The 21,244-nt window shown below is 42.8% G+C and overlaps 2 protein-coding genes across 7 annotated transcripts; both read left to right on the forward strand.

Annotated features, from left to right (window-relative positions):
• The first annotated feature begins 6 nt into the window (after positions 1-6).
• On the forward strand, positions 7-10,358 carry LOC128891193 (microtubule-associated serine/threonine-protein kinase 3). 4 transcript variants are annotated; one of them, XM_054150492.1, is made up of 21 exons: positions 7-1,747; positions 1,870-2,075; positions 2,191-2,407; positions 2,482-2,561; positions 2,645-2,747; positions 3,216-3,297; positions 3,599-3,701; positions 3,774-3,997; positions 4,090-4,165; positions 4,244-4,474; positions 4,548-4,779; positions 4,854-5,188; positions 5,266-5,438; positions 5,498-5,568; positions 5,636-6,650; positions 6,767-6,954; positions 7,040-7,260; positions 7,343-7,675; positions 7,888-7,953; positions 8,230-8,719; positions 8,792-10,358. In XM_054150492.1, the coding sequence occupies exons 3-21, from the start codon at positions 2,230-2,232 to the stop codon at positions 9,973-9,975; spliced, it is 5,385 nt and encodes a 1,794-aa protein (XP_054006467.1). In that variant the 5' UTR covers positions 7-1,747; positions 1,870-2,075; positions 2,191-2,229; the 3' UTR covers positions 9,976-10,358. The 4 variants fall into 4 exon arrangements, with proteins under 4 accessions (XP_054006467.1, XP_054006468.1, XP_054006469.1 ...); XM_054150493.1 differs by having other exon boundaries at positions 5,636-6,620; XM_054150494.1 differs by lacking the exon at positions 7,888-7,953.
• A 252-nt stretch (positions 10,359-10,610) lies between these two features.
• LOC128890677 (prolyl 3-hydroxylase 1-like) lies at positions 10,611-21,212 on the forward strand. Of its 3 annotated transcripts, none has more exons than XM_054149370.1 (11): positions 10,611-15,514; positions 15,755-16,019; positions 16,601-16,925; positions 17,081-17,206; positions 17,682-17,818; positions 17,900-18,055; positions 18,576-18,821; positions 19,012-19,107; positions 19,174-19,411; positions 19,949-20,366; positions 20,450-21,212. In XM_054149370.1, the coding sequence occupies exons 1-11, from the start codon at positions 15,255-15,257 to the stop codon at positions 20,520-20,522; spliced, it is 2,340 nt and encodes a 779-aa protein (XP_054005345.1). In that variant the 5' UTR covers positions 10,611-15,254; the 3' UTR covers positions 20,523-21,212. The 3 variants fall into 3 exon arrangements, with proteins under 3 accessions (XP_054005345.1, XP_054005346.1, XP_054005347.1); XM_054149371.1 differs by having other exon boundaries at positions 19,174-19,324; XM_054149372.1 differs by lacking the exon at positions 20,450-21,212 and having other exon boundaries at positions 19,174-19,398; positions 19,949-20,108.
• Positions 21,213-21,244: the final 32 nt, after the last annotated feature.

Consider the following 21,244-nt stretch of genomic DNA (forward strand, 5'->3'; position numbering starts at 1 on the left):
TCATATTTTAATATTGCGATGATTGTCCGTCTATTTGTTTGTGGATACATATAAAAAAAAAAAATTTACAAATACCTCTGTCGCCCTCTATCGGAAAAACGCCCAGGTTTGTCACTGATTAGTTTTGATTGTTCACTGCTAGATGGCAATACAGGTGTTCCTAAGTTTTTTTTTTTACATTTCCAAAAACAAATAGGTGAACAAGTATTGTAATATTAAAATATGAGTGAGAATCATTTTTGAGCCCTGACCTCTTAACTTTTTAATTATAAAAACAAATGGCTCCATGTAGTGGTGAACAGGCCGAACAATTTTTCATTGTATTTAACACTTTATAGTAACGTATCGACAAGTCGGTAAAAAAAAACAAGATAAATGACGCCATCTAGCAGTGAAAAAAGGAACTATCGAGGACAAACTTGAGCGTTTTCCCGATAGAGGCGCTGACCATACTCCGAAGTTAGTTCGGTCTTTTCACTGCCAGATGGCTATTCACTCGAGCGAAATTAATTTGAATTTTAAAAATAAATTAAACATTTGTAGCACTCTTGAATAATTAATTTATATTTCCATAATACATAAACGATATTTATGAATTTTTTATGCATGCCAATAATTCTCTACAACCAGTCGGAATTGCGACAGGAAATACGATGCCTAAAACGGTACGGTTTAATCGAACTTTGAATATAACAATGGCAATGTTTCTACGAGCAATACCAATACGGTTAGTACATTGCAGAAGGCAACTCGAAAGGAATAACAATTCGAAATTACGTTTCAGTCTTATATTCGGGATAATATAATTTATAATATAACAATTCCCGATACCATACGTGTATATATAGCGTATTTTAATGAAGCATCAAACATTTTAACGAAACAGCCATGGAATAAAGCAACACATTAACCAAAGGAAAATAAAATACTTTTCCATATTAAGACCAACGGTAAATATGTTCGTAATAAACATGGGACAGGTCCTAAAAGGTAGAGAACCTTGTACATTGTTTCCAAAACATGTACACGTTCCTGAAAATGACTCGTTACATCGCCCAACGGATCAGAACTCTTCGAACAGACAGAAATTTCGCTGAGAATAAAGTTTCATCCATCTCTTCTTACGTTTAACCGTAGTTTTTTAGTAGATCCGGCCCTGGGTAGATCTCACGCCCAAACTTTCGACCGATCTTTTAGAAACATCCTGTAAAAGGGGTTCGGTTCATTCGGTGTGTTGATTCTCTCTCGGTTGCAGCTCGCGGGGCCAAGGATGCGCGTGTGTTTGTACGCGTTTTCATGCACACGAGTATCCGCTTTGCGCGTGCGTGCACGCGGCTCCGATTGACGTGGACGTGTGCGTGTATGTGTGTGTTTTGTGTATCCGTGGGCGCCTGCGTGTGCGTGTACGTCCATCATGAGTCAGAGCACCCATGGTCGGTTCGCGTTTCGTAATTAATTCTCCTCGTTGACGAGAGAAATGCGAGTCTAGTCCCGGGACCAACACACCTGCACGTTCCCGGGCCGCGCTTGTCCTCAGAGGACATGCTCGTTGTGCCCGGTAAATCGCGCATCTTTCATCATTCTTCACCTCCCGCTCGACTTTGCTCCGTTTTCGTACCCACCGTCTACGGTGCGTCCAAGTGTTTCGTGTGTGTCTCCTCGTCTTGTTTTTCTTGAAAAAAACACCTCCTCGCGTATCTCTGGCTCTCTTCTTCCCCGGGACTCTCGTGTCTCCTCTTTCGTGCAGGTACTGTCGCTCGTCACAACGTTTCCACGAACAACCACCACCTACTCGTTCCCTTTTACGATCGACTTAGCGCACGATCGTACTTTCCTGCCTTCTCATGTATGTTATGAATTTTCATACAGCAACACGGGAAAGGATCGTACGCTCCGGTGTCTCGATCATCCGACGGACGCGGCTACGAATGCTCCCCGTTGAGTTTACAGTATCGCTCTCAGCGGCGATCGAACTTTCACGGGAAAGAATGGACTGTGAATTCGTCGACGATCTCGTTGATCGTAGTCGCCTTTTATTTGCCGCCCTCTCCAACGAGTAAAACGGGTCGAGTCAGGTAGACAGAGTTTCTCTTTCCCATGGAATTTTTAATAATTGTAGTAATTTTCTTGTTCGATGATGCGCTGTTTCGTTGATGACAACAAACGTTTAAATAGAGTATTCTATTTTAGATTACTTAAGTTTCGGAGGAAAGGAATAACAGAAGTAACATGGAACACAACAGAAATAGGCCTAGCAGGCCGCGCCTTCGCTCCCATGGAAATTCTGCCCGAGTTCTGGTATTCGATCAGACAGAAAGCGAGGAATCTGCTTGCAGTGGCGAGGGAGATGTGCAGAAGCATCCCATACTACCTAAAATGGAAAGCAAGGAAGCTCCAGCTCGGCCTGGTTGATAAGACTTTATGTTGTTTTGTATAAAATACATGTTTCTTTCGTGATTTCTTACCATTTCATCTTTTCAGCCAGTGGAGAACTATCGAATCTGGTTCGAATGAGGAACTCTGCGATAGGAAAGTCTGCACCTTCTTTATCTGTCCATGTGGTTAGTCATATATGTATTTACTATCGATATTGTAATATATGTTTTGTACACAAGTATAGTATGTATATCGTTTTTTTTCACAGCGTGATTTTAACATTCCGCGGCGTGCTGCTAAAGCAGCTCATCGTAAATCTTTTATCGCGACAACGTCGCCCACCTTACCGAGATGTCACTCGCCGCTATCAGGTGCGTGAACAATTGTGTTCCTCCATTGTTTTTACTCCCTAACTAATTCTATAAATAAAATTTTATTAGCCACTCGATATGTTCTCTTAGCGAATACATTATGCTCCACAAGTACATCCAGCAAGAGCAACTAAAACATAAATGCTTGTTTATGAGTGACTATGGATACTATCTATCTCATAAAAGAATATTATATAAGCATTTTGGCACATCTTTGTTTAAGATTTGAATATACATATATATACATATATCTATGTTTGTACTATAGCATAACTGTTACAGTTTGCAGATTACACGCGATACATTTATTTTTGAGCATATTAGATCTAGAACGTTTAAGCAACTCTGCCCTAAAACGATGTCCTAGAAAAATTACTTTTTATCTGCTTAGAATCGTGTCTTATATTATTTATGACTTTCAACTATTATAGAGGATTAATTTCTTTTACTGCTTGTTTCCCAATATAGCATTCGTCCCGATTGTAGGCAGTCCCCTAGAGAGTCCTAGGATGTCATCCAGTCCACATTTTGCTTTTGCTCCAATTAAAAGGTATCTACTTTGTACCTACTCTTAGCGTGGTTAAATCTGGTTTGATTGCCTATGAAAGTAGGTGTCGCCATTGCGGGTATTGTATTTTTAATACATTATTAATAGTAAAGAAAAAGAAAACAAGATATGCCGCTGCAGAACATCAACTGTCTAATCTTTAAAAAACGACGAAGAACGTGGTTGTAAGATCCTTTCTTACATTATAGCAAAGTTATTGTGTCTATGTGGTATTTCTATTAAATAAAAAAATTTTTTTTGTCCGTTACGCAAGCAATATTTAAAAGTGCGCATAATATTTAAGGATCGGTGGAGGTGCCACAGGAACCGGTGATGGCAGACGATGGTCGGTTGCTAGCTTGCCATCCAGTGGATATGGCACTACACCGGGTTCCAGTAATGTTTCGGTTAGTCGTTTATTAGAGATCCGTACGCAGTGAGATTTTTGACGATTTACAAATCATGATGTACTTAATTAGTCACAGTACTCGAGCCAAGAACGCTTGCATCAACTTCCAAATGTTCCGACCAAGGACGAATTGCGCATGCTTTCTTGCCATTTTTCTAAACCTGGCACACCATGTTCTTCGCATCCGGGATTTCCAGGTTCAAGTATCTCCAGTATTCCAGGCAACGTGTCTCTCAGTCATGACGAGGATGGTCGTAGATCGCCGTTACACAGACCACGCTCGCGAAGTTTAAGGTAAATTTTATCGATATTACGGCATTACTGTTTTGAAGTATACCTGGAGAAAGCATTGTTTGTAAAATAGTGATCTGTTTATTCGATTGTAGTAGTCCTAGCCGGTCACCCGTACTGGACAGTGAAATTGTTATGATGAACACCCTTTATAAAGAACGATTTCCAAAGGTACAAATTTGAACAGAGAATGTTTTAACATTTCGACGTTCCAACGATTCTCTTTAACGCGCAAATATATTTCGTCAGGCGACACAGCAGATGGAAGAGCGTCTGACCAATTTCATCAACGAAAATAAGGAGTTGGACGAGTTCGAAGTAGTGGCGAATATGACTCAGGACTCCTTGCCGATTTTACGATTCGTCCATCATCAAGTAATCGAAATGGCGAGAGACTGTTTGCAAAAATCTCAGGAAAAATTAATCACGACTAGATATTTTTATGAAATGAGCGAAAATTTGGAGCATCTACTTATGGAGGTAACTCTACGAGAAATCACCTGCTAAATCAATATACGTACACATCCTAATGTTAACAAACGTACATTCGCAGACCAAAGAGAAATCTCTCGAAGCTGCAACGAGACTAACGGGGCTTATCAAAAAATTATTGTTAGTAATATCGCGTCCGGCTCGCCTTTTGGAGTGCTTAGAATTTGATCCGGAAGAATTTTATCATCTATTAGAACAAGCCGAAGGCCAAGCGAAAATTAACGCGGGAATAAAAACGGATATACCTCAGTATATCGTTAACAAGCTGTCTCTCAATAGAGATCCCATATCGGGTAACACTTTACTCCGTCGTCTTTCCGATTTACATTCTTCAACCATAAATACTCAATACTCTTTCGTTCCTTAGAATTGCAAGAAGATTTGAATAAGCTAGAAGATTCGGCTAGTTCGAGCGACAGTAACTTACAAATTACTTCGAGTCCAAACAAAGACGACGAAAAATCTCAGCGCGTTCCGTGTGAAAGTGATTACGAGGTACTGAAGCTCATAAGTAACGGCGCATACGGTGCGGTGTTTTTGGTTAAGGAAAAGACCACGAGGCTAAGGTTCGCCATGAAAAAGATAAATAAAAATAATCTGATGCTGCGCAATCAAGTGGAACAAGTTTTTGCTGAGAGGGACATTATGAGCTTTACCGATAATCCGTTTGTAGTTTCTATGTACTGCAGTTTCGAAACAAAAGTACGTACGCGTTGTTGATACCAACAACGCCGGTCAAGTTTAAATAAAACTTATCTAACTTGGTTACTCGATTACAGAAACACTTGTGCTTGGTGATGGAGTACGTAGAAGGTGGAGACTGTGCGAATCTCTTAAAGAATATCGGTGCATTGCCGCCGGATATGGCTAGGTTTTATTTCGCGGAAACCGTCTTGGCTGTTGAATATTTGCATAGCTACGGCATCGTTCATCGAGACTTAAAGCCCGACAAGTACGTAAATCAATGATTTATTGATTCTTCGATTATTTCACGCGTTCGTTTGCTTTCAGTTTACTGATTACGGCCCTTGGTCACATCAAACTGACAGACTTCGGTCTTAGTAAAATGGGTCTTATGTCTTGTAAGTGATGAAAAACAGGAATTGACGATTTTTTATTTAAAGAGTCAAACGAAAATATCTGTTTTAGTGGCGACGAATCTTTACGAGGGATATATCGACAGGGATACGAGACAGTTTTCGGACAAACAGGTATTCGGTACGCCCGAGTACATCGCCCCTGAGGTAATACTTCGTCAGGGTTATGGGAAACCCGTTGATTGGTGGTCTATGGGCATTATACTGTATCAATTTTTGATTGGCTGTGTACCATTCTTCGGTGATACTCCGGAAGAGTTATTTGCTCATACAGTCAATGATGATATCGAGTGGCCTGACGATGAAGACTGGCCTGTCCAGCCGGAAGCTAAAGGTATTATAACGGCGTTGCTGCAGCAGAGTCCTAGAGATCGATTAGGAACCGGAGGATCACATGAAGTCAAAGAACATCCGTATTTCTTTGGAGTGAACTGGAACAGTTTACTCAGACAAAAGGCTGAGTTTGTGCCGCAATTGATCAACGACGAGGATACAAGTTACTTCGACACTCGTATGGATAGATATAATCACGACATAGGCGATGACACCGACGACACCGATGACTCTCCATTGTTCGGATCGTTCTCTTCGTACTCTCCTCAATCTCGAAAGATCTCCCAAACTCGTCCACCGCAGATAAATCCAGAGTCAGAGTCGGACACCTCGAAGAAACAATTATTCTGCAACGAGCTCGAACGCATGGTCGCGCAATTGTCAATGGGATGCGGTAACTCGGCGGTCACGCCTCCATCCAAGTTGATCGAATCGACTCCGTCGGAAAAGAATCGGTCCTCTTCCTCCGCCAAGAGCATTTCAAGCATGGAGACTCCGCCTAAAATGGACAAATCGAACGCCTCATTCACGAGCCCTGCCACGGCAACGAGCACCGAGTCGCAGTTGACGGTTATCAAGAACACTCAGTTAGAAGGGACGTCGGTCAGCTTGAGCACACCCGACTCATCTCAAACGGAGTCCGAGGACATCAGTCCGCAGATCCAGAGAAAGAGACACGTGCATTCCCGCGACAAGCTGCCCAGGTTCAGTATATCCGTTGATGATGACCACATGTGAGTCGTTTAGACATCTTCGCAAAAGTTATTCTTCCACCGCTCTCACATAATTCATTCGCCTTTAGAATCTCACAAAGAAATACCTTCGTGCTAATAATTGAATTTAATTGCAGGTTGGACCTGGTCGCGGCAAACAGGGATACGACCGAGGAGAGCAAGCATAATTCCAGCACCGACTCCTTCGAATCGTTTACGGCAATGCCGGTGATTCTATCGTCTGCAAAACAAAAGTCACGTTCCGTAATCAAGTCTGCGTCCACCAGTGGATTGTCGTTGGTGATACCGACCAGCGAGTTTTCTTGTATGTCTCATTATAAATCGTGTTCGTTTTTCGAATCGTTAAATTTAAACACTGAACCTCATCCATGTGCATCTGTATTTTTCAGACGACACATCCTTGCATACTCAACCAATCGAGTCACCCGGTGGGTCATCTACCGCTTCTTCGAGAGACACGTCGCCTTGCCGTGAATTAAGTCCTCTTGTGACCAGCTTAAAACCCCCTATCATCATCCGAAGGGGACCTTGCGGATTTGGCTTCACTGTGCACACTATCAGAGTTTACTACGGAGACAGCGATTTTTACACGATGCATCACCTAGTTATGGTACGCGTGTAACACTGAAGAATAAGAGAGGTCTTCTACGTAGATGTACGTGTACTAATCGAATATGTTTTGCGTTCTGCAGGCCGTTGATCAGTCTAGCCCAGCGTTCGAAGCTGGCTTGAGACCAGGCGATCTCATAACACATATAAACGGTGAACCAGTGCAGGGTTTATATCACATACAAGTTCTTCAGTTAATGTTGAGCGGTGTCGATCGTGTAACTTTGCGCAGCACACCGTTGGAAAACACCAGCATAAAAACGGGCGGACGGAAGAGAGATCTTGCCCAAAGCAAAATGGCGCGCAGAACGCTCCACAAGCAGCGTAAACAAAAGCGCGATCATTCCGATAAGAAACGAAACACGTCCCTTTTCAAGAGACTTAGTTCCAAACGACACAGTGCGGAGATACAGCAGGTATAAAACGAAGTCCGTTCACCTTTCTTATTTTCGTAACTCTAGTCGAGGAAACATGTGATCGTGGTTAAAGTGATGAATGTATATATCCATAATGTTCCTTCTTTTCTGTCTCTTACACAAAACTACGAGGCAAAATAACAAAGCACCGCAGCGAATTAATAAGCAACACACCGATTTATGTTAAGCGTTACTTTTGTTCTTTATTGCAGCCATTAACTATCAGTTGTCCATTGTCAGCACCCATTCTATCCAGCGACAGCAAACCTCCACTTATGGTATGATTTTTCTGTAACGTTTCGTCGTCATCTTGCCTAATATCGTTTCAGTTTGTAATTTCTTTTAATCAGAACTATCATTTGCTCGATACAGACACGCGGCAGCTTTTAAATGTTGCTTCCTTTTGTCTAATTGACCGCGACAATGTCCGAATTTTTACACAACACTTATCACAAAAGATTCGATGTTCCATAACGCATATAGAATAATAGACCGAATGATGCTAGATCTATTCAAATAATCGCTGAGGGAAACATTAACCGATCTTTTCCCAGATGGCTGCAGGACTTTGTTCACCGTCGATGGTGACACCTAGTCGATCCTTCCAGTCGTTCACGCGTTCCCAGGAATCGTCGCCTTATTTTACAACTTGCACAAAGTCCGTTTGCAGTCCGTCGCCGCCAACGAATCGCGTTAGTTTGGACTCCTATCACTCCACTGGCAATTCAAGTCCCTGCTCCAGCCCGAACTCATCGTCTCCTGGTTCAAACACGTCTGCGGCAAACTTGACAACTATCTCGAACCAGTCCCATTATCAGAGACCTAGCACCCTTCATGGTTTGAAGCACAAGTTGCACACGGCGGCAAAAAATATCCATTCACCGAATCGCAGAAAATCTGTGGGGCATATACCGTTATCCCCGTTGGCCAGGACTCCAAGCCCATCGCCGCTTCCTGCTAGTCCAACCAGGAGTCCCAGTCCTCTAACGTTTCCTACAGGACATCAGCCTGGCAGCTCCAATACCACGCAGTCCTATAGTCCAGGTACGATCAAACATATATATCACACTTTACCGTATATACGATTGTCAATATAAAAATGTTTATTACTCACAGGGGTCTGCTTGTCAACGCCAAACAACCAGAAGAAAGGCTACGGTCGGCCAAAGTCAGCGGAACCTGGTTCTCCGTTGCTGAGGAGAGCGCTCAGTCCAGACAGGCTTCACCCACGCTCCGCGGAGAACAAGACGTCGATATCGCCGTTGGCTAACACGCTGGTAAAAGTAACGCCTCGTGTAACTATAGCCCAATCGTCATCTCATTCGGAGACTTCCGAGGACAGCAGCGATAGCTTCAAAGAGTCAAACGATACCAAGGTCGAGAAGAAACCGCCAACTGAACAAAAATCCGACTACTCGAAATTATCCCATGCCATATCGATCAACTTAGGGGCTGTGAGCATGTCGAACTCGTGCGGTAGCACGCAGTTGCCGAGAATAGCGGAGGAAAAGGACTCGCCAACCGGAACCAAGGGTGACGATTATTCATCGAAGGAAATTTCGAGCTCCGACAAGGACGATAAAACTAACGCTTCTGCCAACAAGTTGTCAGAGCCAGAAGAAGCCGTCGACTGCGATAATCGTCGCAGTCACGAGTCGACGAAGGCAGACTTGTACGCAAGAAACTCGGAACCGCCTGTCAATAAAATTGAAGAAAGAGCTCAGTCCGATAACTCGTTTAGTATACACACTCGTAGCTCGCCGGCTACGTCTCACAAGCAATCGCAGAGCAACGAAAAAGGCTTGCAAGCCTCGTTTCAGAGGGGATTGTTGCAGAGTTGGGAAAAATGCTCGCCATCTTCCGCTCAAAAAACGTCGTTGCAGAGCACCGAGAAAGGCTCGCACTCGGCGAGTCAAAAGTCTCTATCTCAAAACAGTGAAAAAGGTTTGCAGTCGTCGACTCAAAAACCTTCGTCGCTGAGTAGCGAGAAAGGTTCGCAAGCTTCGGCTCAAAAGCCTCCGTCGCAAAGCAACGAAAGAGTTTTGCAAGCTACGTCGCAGAAATCGTCCCAAGTCAGCGAGAAATACGTGCAAACTGCGTCGCAGAAGCTAGCTCAAGGCTTGGAGAAGGGAGCCGCGTCGCATAAGTCAAACGAACAAAAGGCAGCTGGTAAATGTTCAGAGGCTAATCCAGATGGTAGAAAGATGTCGAAGAAACACAAAGTCGACAGCTTCGAGGGTACTGGCTGCTCGAACTCGTTCGAACCCGGTGGGTCAGGGAAGGATAAGAAAAACAATTAAACTATGCCCGCGTGTTGATCATATCCTTCTGCCAATGACACAATACGTCTTTTTTTTTTGTTTGTTTGTTTGTTTGTCTAATCATCGTCACAGTATGAATCAAATTTCGCGAAACGCAAATAGAAAGTTTAGCGTCTATGCTCGAATAAGAGCGAAAGAAAGGTAAATCAAAAGCAAGACAGTTCTACGTATACAGCTTTATAAAGGGAGGCGGTTTGTACTCGAATCAACTATCTATATAGGCTTCCAGCGAATAACCCTTTGAAGAATAACTTCGGTTGGTGTTTCTGGATATCTACGATTGGTATTTAAGCCATCCTGTAACTGTAATCTTTGTCATACGATTAATTTAATACAATGAAATCAAGATGAAAGTAGAGAAACTGCGACGTATTATATTTAAACGGTTTCAAATGTACAGTTTGTTGAATTCGCTCTTCCGACTTCCGCGAGGAAGTCGGAAGAGAACGAACAAGTAATTGGAGTAATTTATATACTTCGGGCTACAGTATTTACACGATCTCATTTACGTTTATGTCTAATATTAGCACATCACTGTATGAATCAGCATATAACAGTCAGCGAATCGCGTACAGATAGTTTTTCAGTGCGCGTAATATTCGTGAAAAGAAGACAACATGTATCGTATATACTCGTGATCCAGGTTTATAGGTACAAGCATTTTCATTATTTCTTTACGCAAAGCAAACCTCGAAACGATACTTAACGAAATTCAGTCTGAATCTAGATTAGAATTCGCCGCTGAAGATCATCTTCAACGGAAACTTTTTTCATTGTTGAATTCAGCATATTAAACTTAGTCGGTATGCAATAAAAATTAAAGTCGGTGTTTTCCAAGAAAACGCAATCAATCGTCCTTGATAAAAGCTTCGGAATCGGCCTATACGCGAGTGTATATGATAACGATTTCGTCGCAATGATTAGCGTACAAGATGCTCCCGTGTGCACAACGACAATTATATCAGTCCCTTTTTAATTATACCGCGCTGTGATGCATTTAATCCTGACGTTAGAAATTGGTGCTAAACGTTTATCGCTCGAGTGTCCCGCGCGAGAACTGGTGCTCCCGACTCCTCAGAACCTGAATCATTACGAAAACGGGAAGAAAGAAAAACAGTGAAAGATCGCTGAGAAATGGAAGAATACGACAACCCAAACGATTACAGTGGCACAGCACGTACGAACATATCGCATTGGTAGCATCTTGAGGTTTTTCAAATCGTAAGAGTTGCGAGCGTTCCGGGGACCCGTTGGCCTCCGGCACGTTGTAATCATTTTAGTATTAGGTACTCGTTAATTTATTCTGTATATATATATATACGCGATAAAAAAAGGAAAAAAAAAGAAAAGAAAGAAAACAACTGTATATTAGTTAAGGGCAAAGCATGCTTTAAACGTGAAAACGACCGGGGTACCGGAAATGGCCGCGGCTTCCGGTAGGGTTCGCGCGAGTGCTCGCTTGCGAAGGTACAATTTGCCATAAAAGAGCAACACGATAATCCGTATGTACGTGTACTCTGCCATAGGTACGATTTTCGTTCACGTCGAAAATGGGTACGACGACGAAACCGTTTGATCGTTGCGCGAACGATCACGGACCAACCGGATGCACGATGCTTTTCGTTTCAAGCAAATCGAATGTAGAACATGTTTGCTGTTAGAAAACGAAAAACAAACAACGTTGTGGTACCGTTGCTGCTCGTTAAGCGAGAACGAGCATGAGTTCATACATTGTAGAGTGAATCGCGGCAGTATTCGAACGTTGGCGGTTCAAGTCTGCAACGCTTAAAATAAAGACGACCGAACTAAATTGTACCTTCGAACCATTAGTACTGAGTTAAGAGAATGATATTACAGCACGAAGAATATATTTTCTTTTGCTGAGACGGTACTGGTGTTTTAAAAAGTTTTTGCCGAGAAAAGCGCGCAACAGTTCGCCACAGATTTGAATTGCAAATGTTCGAACGCCTTCCTCGATCCATCGCGTGTTCGCTGTATGTTTTAACGTAAGAATAGGCTATAAGGATACTTAAGGAAACACAGGCTTTAGGGAAATAAGGCACGATTCGAATTCCCTTTCTTTTTTTACATCTCATCGTCCCTGCCGCGGGCTCTTTAAAGCTAACGGAATTCGCATAGATGTAAACCGACGTTCGCGATTTTAATTTGCCTCGAACGCAGTTCGAGCAGCCGCGCGGGGAAACAGCGGCTCGTTTCGCGCGTTCAATTTTTGTATCCCGTCCCGAGCGAGCTACGTTTTATCGTCAAACGAGGGCCACGAATCTAATCTATAAGAAGTCTTTCGATTTAGTAACTGTAAGCAGTGGCGAGATCATTCGTCGCGCAACTATCATCGTTAAGGCTTATAAGGGAACATTGAGCGTCAATCTTTGTACGCGAGTGTATTTAACGGATGGAGACTTCGATTTCGAAAATATTACTTTCCCGGTTTTGCGCGTGAGCACTGCGTTGATACGAAATTGTTACGTCTTGGACGAAATGTTAAGATAGCGTTTGAAACCCAAAGTCTTCGGCCAAAAGTACTCTTGTATGCGAAGTTTGACGTGATTCCGAGGGGAGGGGGGGGGGGAGCAATCCTCGACGCTCCCTTGTTAACCGATATCGCGTCTGTCCCCTGTTATGCGCATACTTTTTCTCTGCTTAGCATGAAACGTCGATGCACGATAGGGGTTGATGGGCACCGAAACGCGTCGACGTCCGTATTCGTCGTTCTAGTTTGTACCAGTAGTTGTATCGTGTTGTCCGAGAATTTTTGAGGCAGCTCAAAAGACGAGTTAGAAAGCAACCGGTGAGAATACATTTTAAAATCCGACGGATTCGAGCTTGCGCGACGTTGCATGGAGAAATGAGGCATAATCAAGAATCGCGTACGCGAGAAATTAATCGTGATCGAAAAACCGAAATCCGGGGAGATGCTGGATATTTCTCTGGGCATGATATTAACCAAATTTTTTTTTTTTTTTTTTTTTACGTAGAGAAGAGAGCACGTTTGGCGCACGTTGTAAAAGTTAGACGAAAGAAGAATATAAGTCGGATCAAAATCAGCTGGTCGCTCGAGGCCGCTGAAGGGTTATCCCCGCCATAAAGTTTTGGCCACTCCCACAGAATCAGTAGACCTGCTGGCACATGCTCTCCGGCTCCCGATTAAAAAGCAACAGCGTCAAAAGCGAATTATATCGATTCGCGCTTTCAATGGTCGCGTGTTAATCTATCGTAGACGTATGCGACAACCGCCTGGCCGCCGATTTTATGCATTTCTAGCGGACGCGAATGTGAAAAGCGTATGCGGAATACATACACTCGTGCAAAATGGAATATCGATATTATATTTCGTTAGTGAAATATTTATCTATACGCGTTTTGCATGTACATATTTCCCAGCGTTGAGCGAAATGTAGTCCACGATTACGATTACCGTATAATCGGTAATAATCAATCGATGATTGACGAGTGATCGGTCACGATTAGCTCTGATAGATTGCAAATGTAGTTTACGATTACCGACCAATCTGACAATCTCAAGTGATTATTCCATGCGTAATCTCTGCACAACTCTGGTGTCTTCCATACCACCCGTACGTTATAAATGCATAAAATCTACAGGCTAACGATATACGAAGAGTCCAGCGAGTAGACAAGCCATGATCGTTTCGTTGCTTTCGTTTTCCGTGTCGTTTAATCCCTCGGTAAAGCCGATAGTAAACGTAGGAGCGAATTTGAAAGCTATGGTAAACGATGGACACGGTACAGAGACGGGCAAAATTCTTATCCAAAGTATAGATTAAAATTTGATTTACGGAACGAAATATTTTTATAAAAGAACAAACAAAAACTTCGTCGTTCGATCGAATAAATTCCTATGCGTTGGTTCCATTCGTTATCTGTTACTCGAATAAAGTTTTGTCCAGCTCTAGCACGGTCGACTCGAGCGAGTCTTTACGAGTGGGTGAGTTTTCGAGTCGGTGCAAAGAGAGAAGAGAGAAGGGACGAGAAAAGCATTCTTTACGTATCGTTGTACGCGTTGTGTGATATGCGATTACGCAGTCGATACTTTGTTGAACTTTGTTTCGTTACGTTTACATGGGTTGTGATTCTATATGTGGGACTAAGTGAATTCGTTGGTCGCTTATTATTGTTGAGACGTGTGTATTAATTTTTTTTTTTTTTTTGTTTGTTTTACATCGACGAACAAGCGTTAAAGTTAATTACTGTATGCCAGTGTCGAGAGTCATTCTCCGGCCGTTTTTCATTTTCGTACCGGAGACCACAAAAAGTATAAAGCGAGAATTTCATAAAAACGCCACGATTTGTATTCCACTTGGGACTCTCTTCGTTTTCCGTTCATCGAACGGACCAACTACCAACGGTAGATGCGTGGGAAGCAGCCGCTCTTTTTCCTCTTTATTTCCTCCGCGCTTTTCTAAGAACGCCTTCGAGACGGACTTGTTGTTCTATATTTTTCTTTTTTGTGATAAGCGAACTGGATGTTCTCCGTGAGAATATTTATCAGCGAACTCGACGAACGTTTGATAATTATATTACACGCTCTTCACGTGAAATACAGTTTCGTTTCTTACTATACAGTACACTCGTTTCTCTCATTCGACTCCTTTTCCCGCCGCCTCTACGTCCCTCCATTCTCTAAGTGCGCGCAGCTGTCGTCCTGGAACGGGACCGCGCGAAAAACTCAATTTGCATATTTTACTACGGTCGATTCGATCGAAACCAGTTCATCGAACGAACGGAACGAAAAATGAGAATTAAAAAAATGAAAGGTCGTCGAACCTGGGCCAGCGTTTTTCGAGAGGGGATAAGTTTAGATCCTATTCTACGGAATGTCCTACTAGTGGACCTCCCCTCAGGAGAGGAATCATCTTTCATTCAAGTAACGCAATGTCTCCAAGGAATTATCCAATCTTAAAATAACAAAACAAAAAAGAATGGAATATACGGTAAGGATGTACAGTATTGCACAGTCGAAATTCCGGTCAAACAAATCCCAAATTCGTTTGATCGAGGTTTTACAATGTAAACACGAGCGTTTCATCCTTGAATATGTATACAAATAGTAGATGTTTTACCGCTGCCTGATAAACTGACACGGTTGGACACCCGTCGTTACAAGCGAAGCCACATTTGGAGTCCGCGAGAACCGCAGTGGGGAGAACCGATCACGTGAGCCGCGTGGATGGATCAACATCTCGCCGAGTATTTCAGTTTTCCTTAGATCTCGCAGTATGAGTCGGGACGGCGAAGTAGCGACAACGATGAGGATCGTTGCACTGTTGTTTCTATTCGGCACGATTGCCGGTAGCAACGACACTCTTTACAACGAGATCCCGACTACAGAGTCGGCGGACGATTTAGAAGAAAAAGTGAACGAGCACGGGTTCGCGAAGAACAAAACGTTGCACGAGATCTTCAACGATGCTGTTCACGCGTATCTCGAGGAAGACTGGGACCGTTGCATCAACGACTTCAACGCAGTTTCGCATGGGTACGTTCAAATGTGAAATAAAAAGATGGGGTGCTGTTAGGTGCGGTAATTCCGAAGAAAAGAAGATATGTATTTTACTTAGAGTTAGAACTTCCCGGAAAAACGTTAGATCTGTAGAAATTTTTATATAAAATGGATAGAATGCTCGAAATGAAATAAAAAGCCATCTTTTCTTCCCATTCTCGTCATTCGGATGATTAATGTTGAATAAAATTTGTTATTGAAAGCCAATCGTTTCAGGTACAACGTTTACAAACGCAGGATGATAAATTGTCGACAAAAGTGCAGGGCTAGCGCCGCCGGCACGGCACCGATATTCCCGGAAAACATAGAGGATCTGCACTTTTACGAGAAGAAAGTGAAAGAAACGTTGTGCCTTCTGATGTGCAATCAAGAATATCGCGAGATCGCCGGCTCGAAAGCTTTGAAGATGTTGCCGCGCGATACCGAACATAAATTGATGGATCTCGTCCCTTACGAGTACGTGCACATCTGCTACTATCAGGTAATCGATTAGTTAGCAAATTATGGAAATCTGAATAGCGAATTTATTTTCGGTTGGAGGATTGGATCGTTGATAGATGAATCGATGCTAACAAAGTTGCTTTCCTTATCACGTCCGCGAGCTCTGCTACCAATTCTTTAACATTATCGCGTCGAGTTTTAAATTTGGTCCAGAGGTCGAGCATTTTCACACCATCTCACACGTACGCCCGACTAATTCTAATAGGAGAGCTTACGCAATCGCAGCTTTGCTAATCCCACGCCCGCAACATTTTAGTAAATAATGAGTTTAATGTACCAAACGAGCGGCCGGCAGTAAAACTTGGCCTACGTCATCGGCGCGCAAATGAATCGATGCTGTAACTGACTGTAACGCGTTCTACGAGTCGCAATCGGTCCATCGTGGAACAATGGGGTCTCGTGAAACATGATGCCGTAGGTCCTTATTCCGTGGAACAACTGGTCGCAGCTATATCGCGTTCGATTCGATTCCGATATTTTTACGTAGAAATATCCTTGTATCGCCACTGGCCGGTAGAGAGGTCTCCTGAAATGTTTTTACTGTACGATTTGTTTGTATAGAAAGAGCGTTACCAAGATGCGGCGAACGCGATCTTCACTTACCTAGTCAGGCATCCGGAACACGAGGCGAGCACAGCAACTTTGAAAAATTATTTGACGCTGCCCGGTGTAGAGCCGGAAAACGTCGTAAACTTAGAAGGAGCACCGTATGTCAGCATGTACTTGAGAGCAGTGTCGGCTTACGAGAACGAAAACTACGCAGAAGCGGCGAGTCTCTTCGAAGCGTCGCTGAGATCTTATTTGGACTCCGAAGAGGAGTGCAGATTTTACTGCGAGGGTCCCTTCGATCAGGGTTGGCTTCCAGAGTTCACGTCCTCCATCGCCAGTGAGTGAAGAACGTACGAAGAATAATTTTCCGAGCCTGTCGACAACAAATTTATTTTTACTTACACATGTTTTCTTTCTACGTTATGTAAACATACATTCAAATGAAATCGTACAAACTAACTAAACCCAGTAACGACGCTCTCAATTTTCCAGACCATTTCGCGCATTGTTTGAAGTGCAAACGATCATGTTCCACCTTGTTAAACAACGTAAACGGCAATTACCAGAAGGACATACTCTGGACTCACTACGATTATTTGCAATTCTCCTATTACAAACGTAAGTATACACATTCGAACGAAACGGTAACTGAAACAATGCTCGATCGTTATCGGTATCGCGTATCCTGTCGAATGAACACGCCGCGTCTATTTCTAAAAATTCTTGCACATTCGATGAGTGGGCCAGAGAGAGAGAGAGAGAGAGATAGGGACGGTTCGCGTTGATAAACTAAGCACACGTCGACTTCGTGCAGAACAGAGTGATAACGAGGCCTCGAACTACCCGGTAGTCGTACGAATTATACGACCGTGTCATCGCAGTAAATTAATCCTCGTGCCTTCAATGAACCGATACTCCTCGGGAAGTTGTAATTCACGAAGGAGAATTTTAATTGAATTTATCTTGCCCAAGTAGTCGTCAAGCATCGTCTCGCTGGATGAGCAGTCATTATCCGTGAAATTGTTCTCGGCTTCTAGTCTTTATCCCATCGAAAAATATTACTCTCGTTTGTTTCCTTTCATTTTATGCATAGTGGGCAACTTGAAGGCGGCCTGCGCTAACGTGGAAAGTTTCTTGTTATTCAATCCCATCGACGAGTCGATGCTTCAGAACAAGAAATACTACAGGGCTCAACCAAAAGTGAAAGAGGAGGATTGCGTTCCGAGACAGGTGATCGATCGAGTCCTTTCGATTAACGAAATTGCAGAAGATCAAATGAAATTTCAAACCGAAACTTCTGCTCTCTTCCAGGAAGCTCTTAGCTACGCGAAAAGGCAGGAATACGAATTCAATCTCTTGCGCTACATTTCCAACGAGTTCTCAGCCATCGACGCTAAACTCGCAAAGATGAAGAAGAAGAAATCCGAAACGAAGAGCGGCAAAAGCAAAGAGAAGGAGCTAGGAAAGGTAAAGACTGAATTATAAGACTCAAACAGAATTCGTGAGATTCCGTGAATCTCCGTCGGAGTGTCGGTTCCTTATTACGTATGATTTTTGTTTAAAGGACGATGCGCGTATTAATCTATCGATCGCATACAAAGTTTAAGACCGGCGAGCACGTAATTTAGGAATAATCTTTTTCAATTTTTTTGTAACGTTTTTATAAGACAAATAAAAGATCCATACACGAAACTACTTCACTGTATCCTGTATTTCTATACTGCTATTTCGATTCTACGATTCTCCGAAACGTTTTGCTACCAGCTTTCTCGTAGAAACGCCTAAAGAATGCAGCCGAGACCGCTTTATGTACGTATGGTGAGATAATGCAGGCGCGGCATGCTCACCGCCTACTAGATTTTTAATTTACTACATTGCACGGCTTTTCTATTTATCTTGCGTTATTCTGGAGTAGATTTCAACGTTAAAATACGACTGAAAGCAACATGGAAACAATGAAAGCGTTACATCTTTTGGTTTTTTGCAGAAATTGAGTTCGGAGGCGACATTGTATACACCGCCTGGCCATTCGTCGCTTTCTCACACGCAACTGGTAAAAAATTTGTCTATGATACGAGACGAAGGACACGAGATACGCGACGTACCACGGCGTAAGGTCAACGTCGATATCTATCTAGTGGCGGAAGAGAAAGAGCTTGGCGAAAAGAATCGCTACGTGGCTGACGGATTCCTCAACTCTACGGAGTGCGGTCTCTTGATGGAGTTGGCCTCGGTATGTTTTCATTAAAATTGTTTACAGTAGAACCTCGATAACTTCAAGATTCATAAATGATTTTTACCAAGATAATTTAAGAGAACAAAACTGGAACAGTTCTACTGCGCTACATTAGCTTTTAGTTGCGCAACTGCGACTCTATGTATGTATTGTATTGAATCTACAAAATAGATTTTTAAATGTACAGATGACTGCGGTGGAAGGAGACGGATACAGCGAATTCAAAAGCCCGCACTCCAAGTACGAACGATTCGAAGGGATCACGATAGGAAGAATCGCGTTGGTACGAAGTGCTCGAATCGTTTTGCGTCACGTTGTTGTTCAATAATAACAATAATAATAATTACAGATGGTATACGTGGGGCAAATAGAAACTGAACGATTGCAGCAGCTTTTGGAAAAAACAGAGGAGGCGCGTAGCCACGTGGAAAGGTATTTCGGACTAGATCGGCCACTGTATATCACCTACACCCATTTGGTCTGCCGTACGGCTCTACCTGGTAATTTTCATCTGATGCATCAACGTGCTTCTGGTTCCTTTCGCAGCTGTAATCGCGTCGCATCGATTTACTTGGTACGGCACGTGGGTAATATCCAGTGACCAGTCGAAAGAAAGCTATCAGTTCATTCCATAAGTAACGCGAATCCGTGGAGGGCATATAATCGAACAAAACTCGACTGTTGGATATCAAGAATCTCGTTAGAAATTCGAATCATCGCACCATCCAAAACAATCATCTATAACACAGACAAAAAGTATCATTAAATATTTCATTCGAAGAGTATCCTACCTTATGTTCGATAGAATGTACGAGGAGTTACGTACCTTAAGCTACTGTAATCCAGAAGACCCTCGGGAACACCAGAATAACGGGTGATTGCGAATGGTAAAACTGATATTGAAGGCGTTTAGAGGGAGATAGGATTCCTGTGCAAAGGAGAAAAGTTATCGGTATATAAAGAAAGTTTGCATTACTTATGGGCTGACTTGGTAGTCCCGCTTCAATTTAGACAATCAAATGACCTTCCTGTCGAGTCTTCAAGCTACTTCTTCTTCAACCTAAAAGCACAACAAACAAGTAAATATGTTCAAGCACGGGACAATTATATTTTCCAATTTCTAGATTCGCCGACGGATCGAAACGACTTGAGTCACCTAGTTCACGCTGACAATTGTATACTGATGGATAAAGGTACTTGCATCCGCGAAAGCCCAGCCTACGTCTGGAGGGATTACTCGGCGATCCTCTACCTGAACAACGACTTCCAGGGCGGCGAGTTCTTCTTTGCGAAGGATCGCACGAAACGAGAGTTGGACAATCTAGTTTTCCCGCGTTGCGGGCGTATGGTGGCCTTCTCCGCTGGCGAAGAGAATCTTCACGGTGTACGCAGCGTTCTTCGAGGCAAAAGATGCGCGTTAGCTCTGTGGTTCACTCAGAACGAGACGCACATGGAGTACGAGAGGATCCTGGCTCAGGCGATCTTGAAGCGAGTCCGTTCGGTTGGACCTCTTCGAGAAAAAGGTGTCCAGGTGCCTCTAAGGTAAACCACTGAATCTTTCAGAACTTAATACAACTAAAACTGTTATCTCGTGGTTTCTTTAAATAAGTTTCTCGTATGTTCAGGTACGAGGACGTGCTCTTCCAATACGCGAGCAACGACGAGTTGATAAGGCATTTTCTAGGCAATGCTTCGTGAACTAGAAGCATAGTCAACGAAGATCTTTAGTATTATATTACGAGTTCCAGAATTTTCATAGGCGAATGATAATTTACAGAGTAATATATTTCATTCCCGGTCAACGTGACTGGGGCACAGTAAACCAGGGACCTGAGAAGACAATTCACAGAAACAAGAAATCCTACAAAGTACATTCAAGATTCCTCTACTTAGTACAACTTGCTTTTTTTCCTTTTTATTTTTGTACAGTTTGTGTCATACGCATTCGATTCAGTCGCATTTATTTCGTTACCTTGAGTATATGTGTATACTCGTATAATAAAGTATATTGTCTATAATACAAATAGGATGTTAGTTGTATGCGGGATAGTACGAATAGTCGCGGCCATCGAACAGCTTTATTTATATAAAATATCCTAATCTTTATTAGAACATAGACATTACATGTCAACAGGCTTACATAACCATCCTATGTATCGTGTAACATGTATATTGTAATTTATTTATTCTCCTCGTCGTATTTATACTATGTATAAGAGTCATATGTATATATGCAGTTGCATTGCGATCTCCGCTCTTCGATGCGTCTCTCGTGTGATTTCAAGCCCTGTACACACTGCCCTTATGCATAATCGCGACGATACGCGTATTCTCAGATTGTGTGTTGCGTGAATGTGTATAGTAGCGCTATCGATACCCAAAATATCTGGGTACATGTGAGATTTTATATATATATATAT

Source organism: Hylaeus anthracinus, unplaced genomic scaffold (assembly GCF_026225885.1).
Source record: "Hylaeus anthracinus isolate JK02 unplaced genomic scaffold, UHH_iyHylAnth1.0_haploid 12001, whole genome shotgun sequence".
Taxonomy (NCBI): Eukaryota; Metazoa; Arthropoda; class Insecta; order Hymenoptera; family Colletidae; genus Hylaeus; species Hylaeus anthracinus.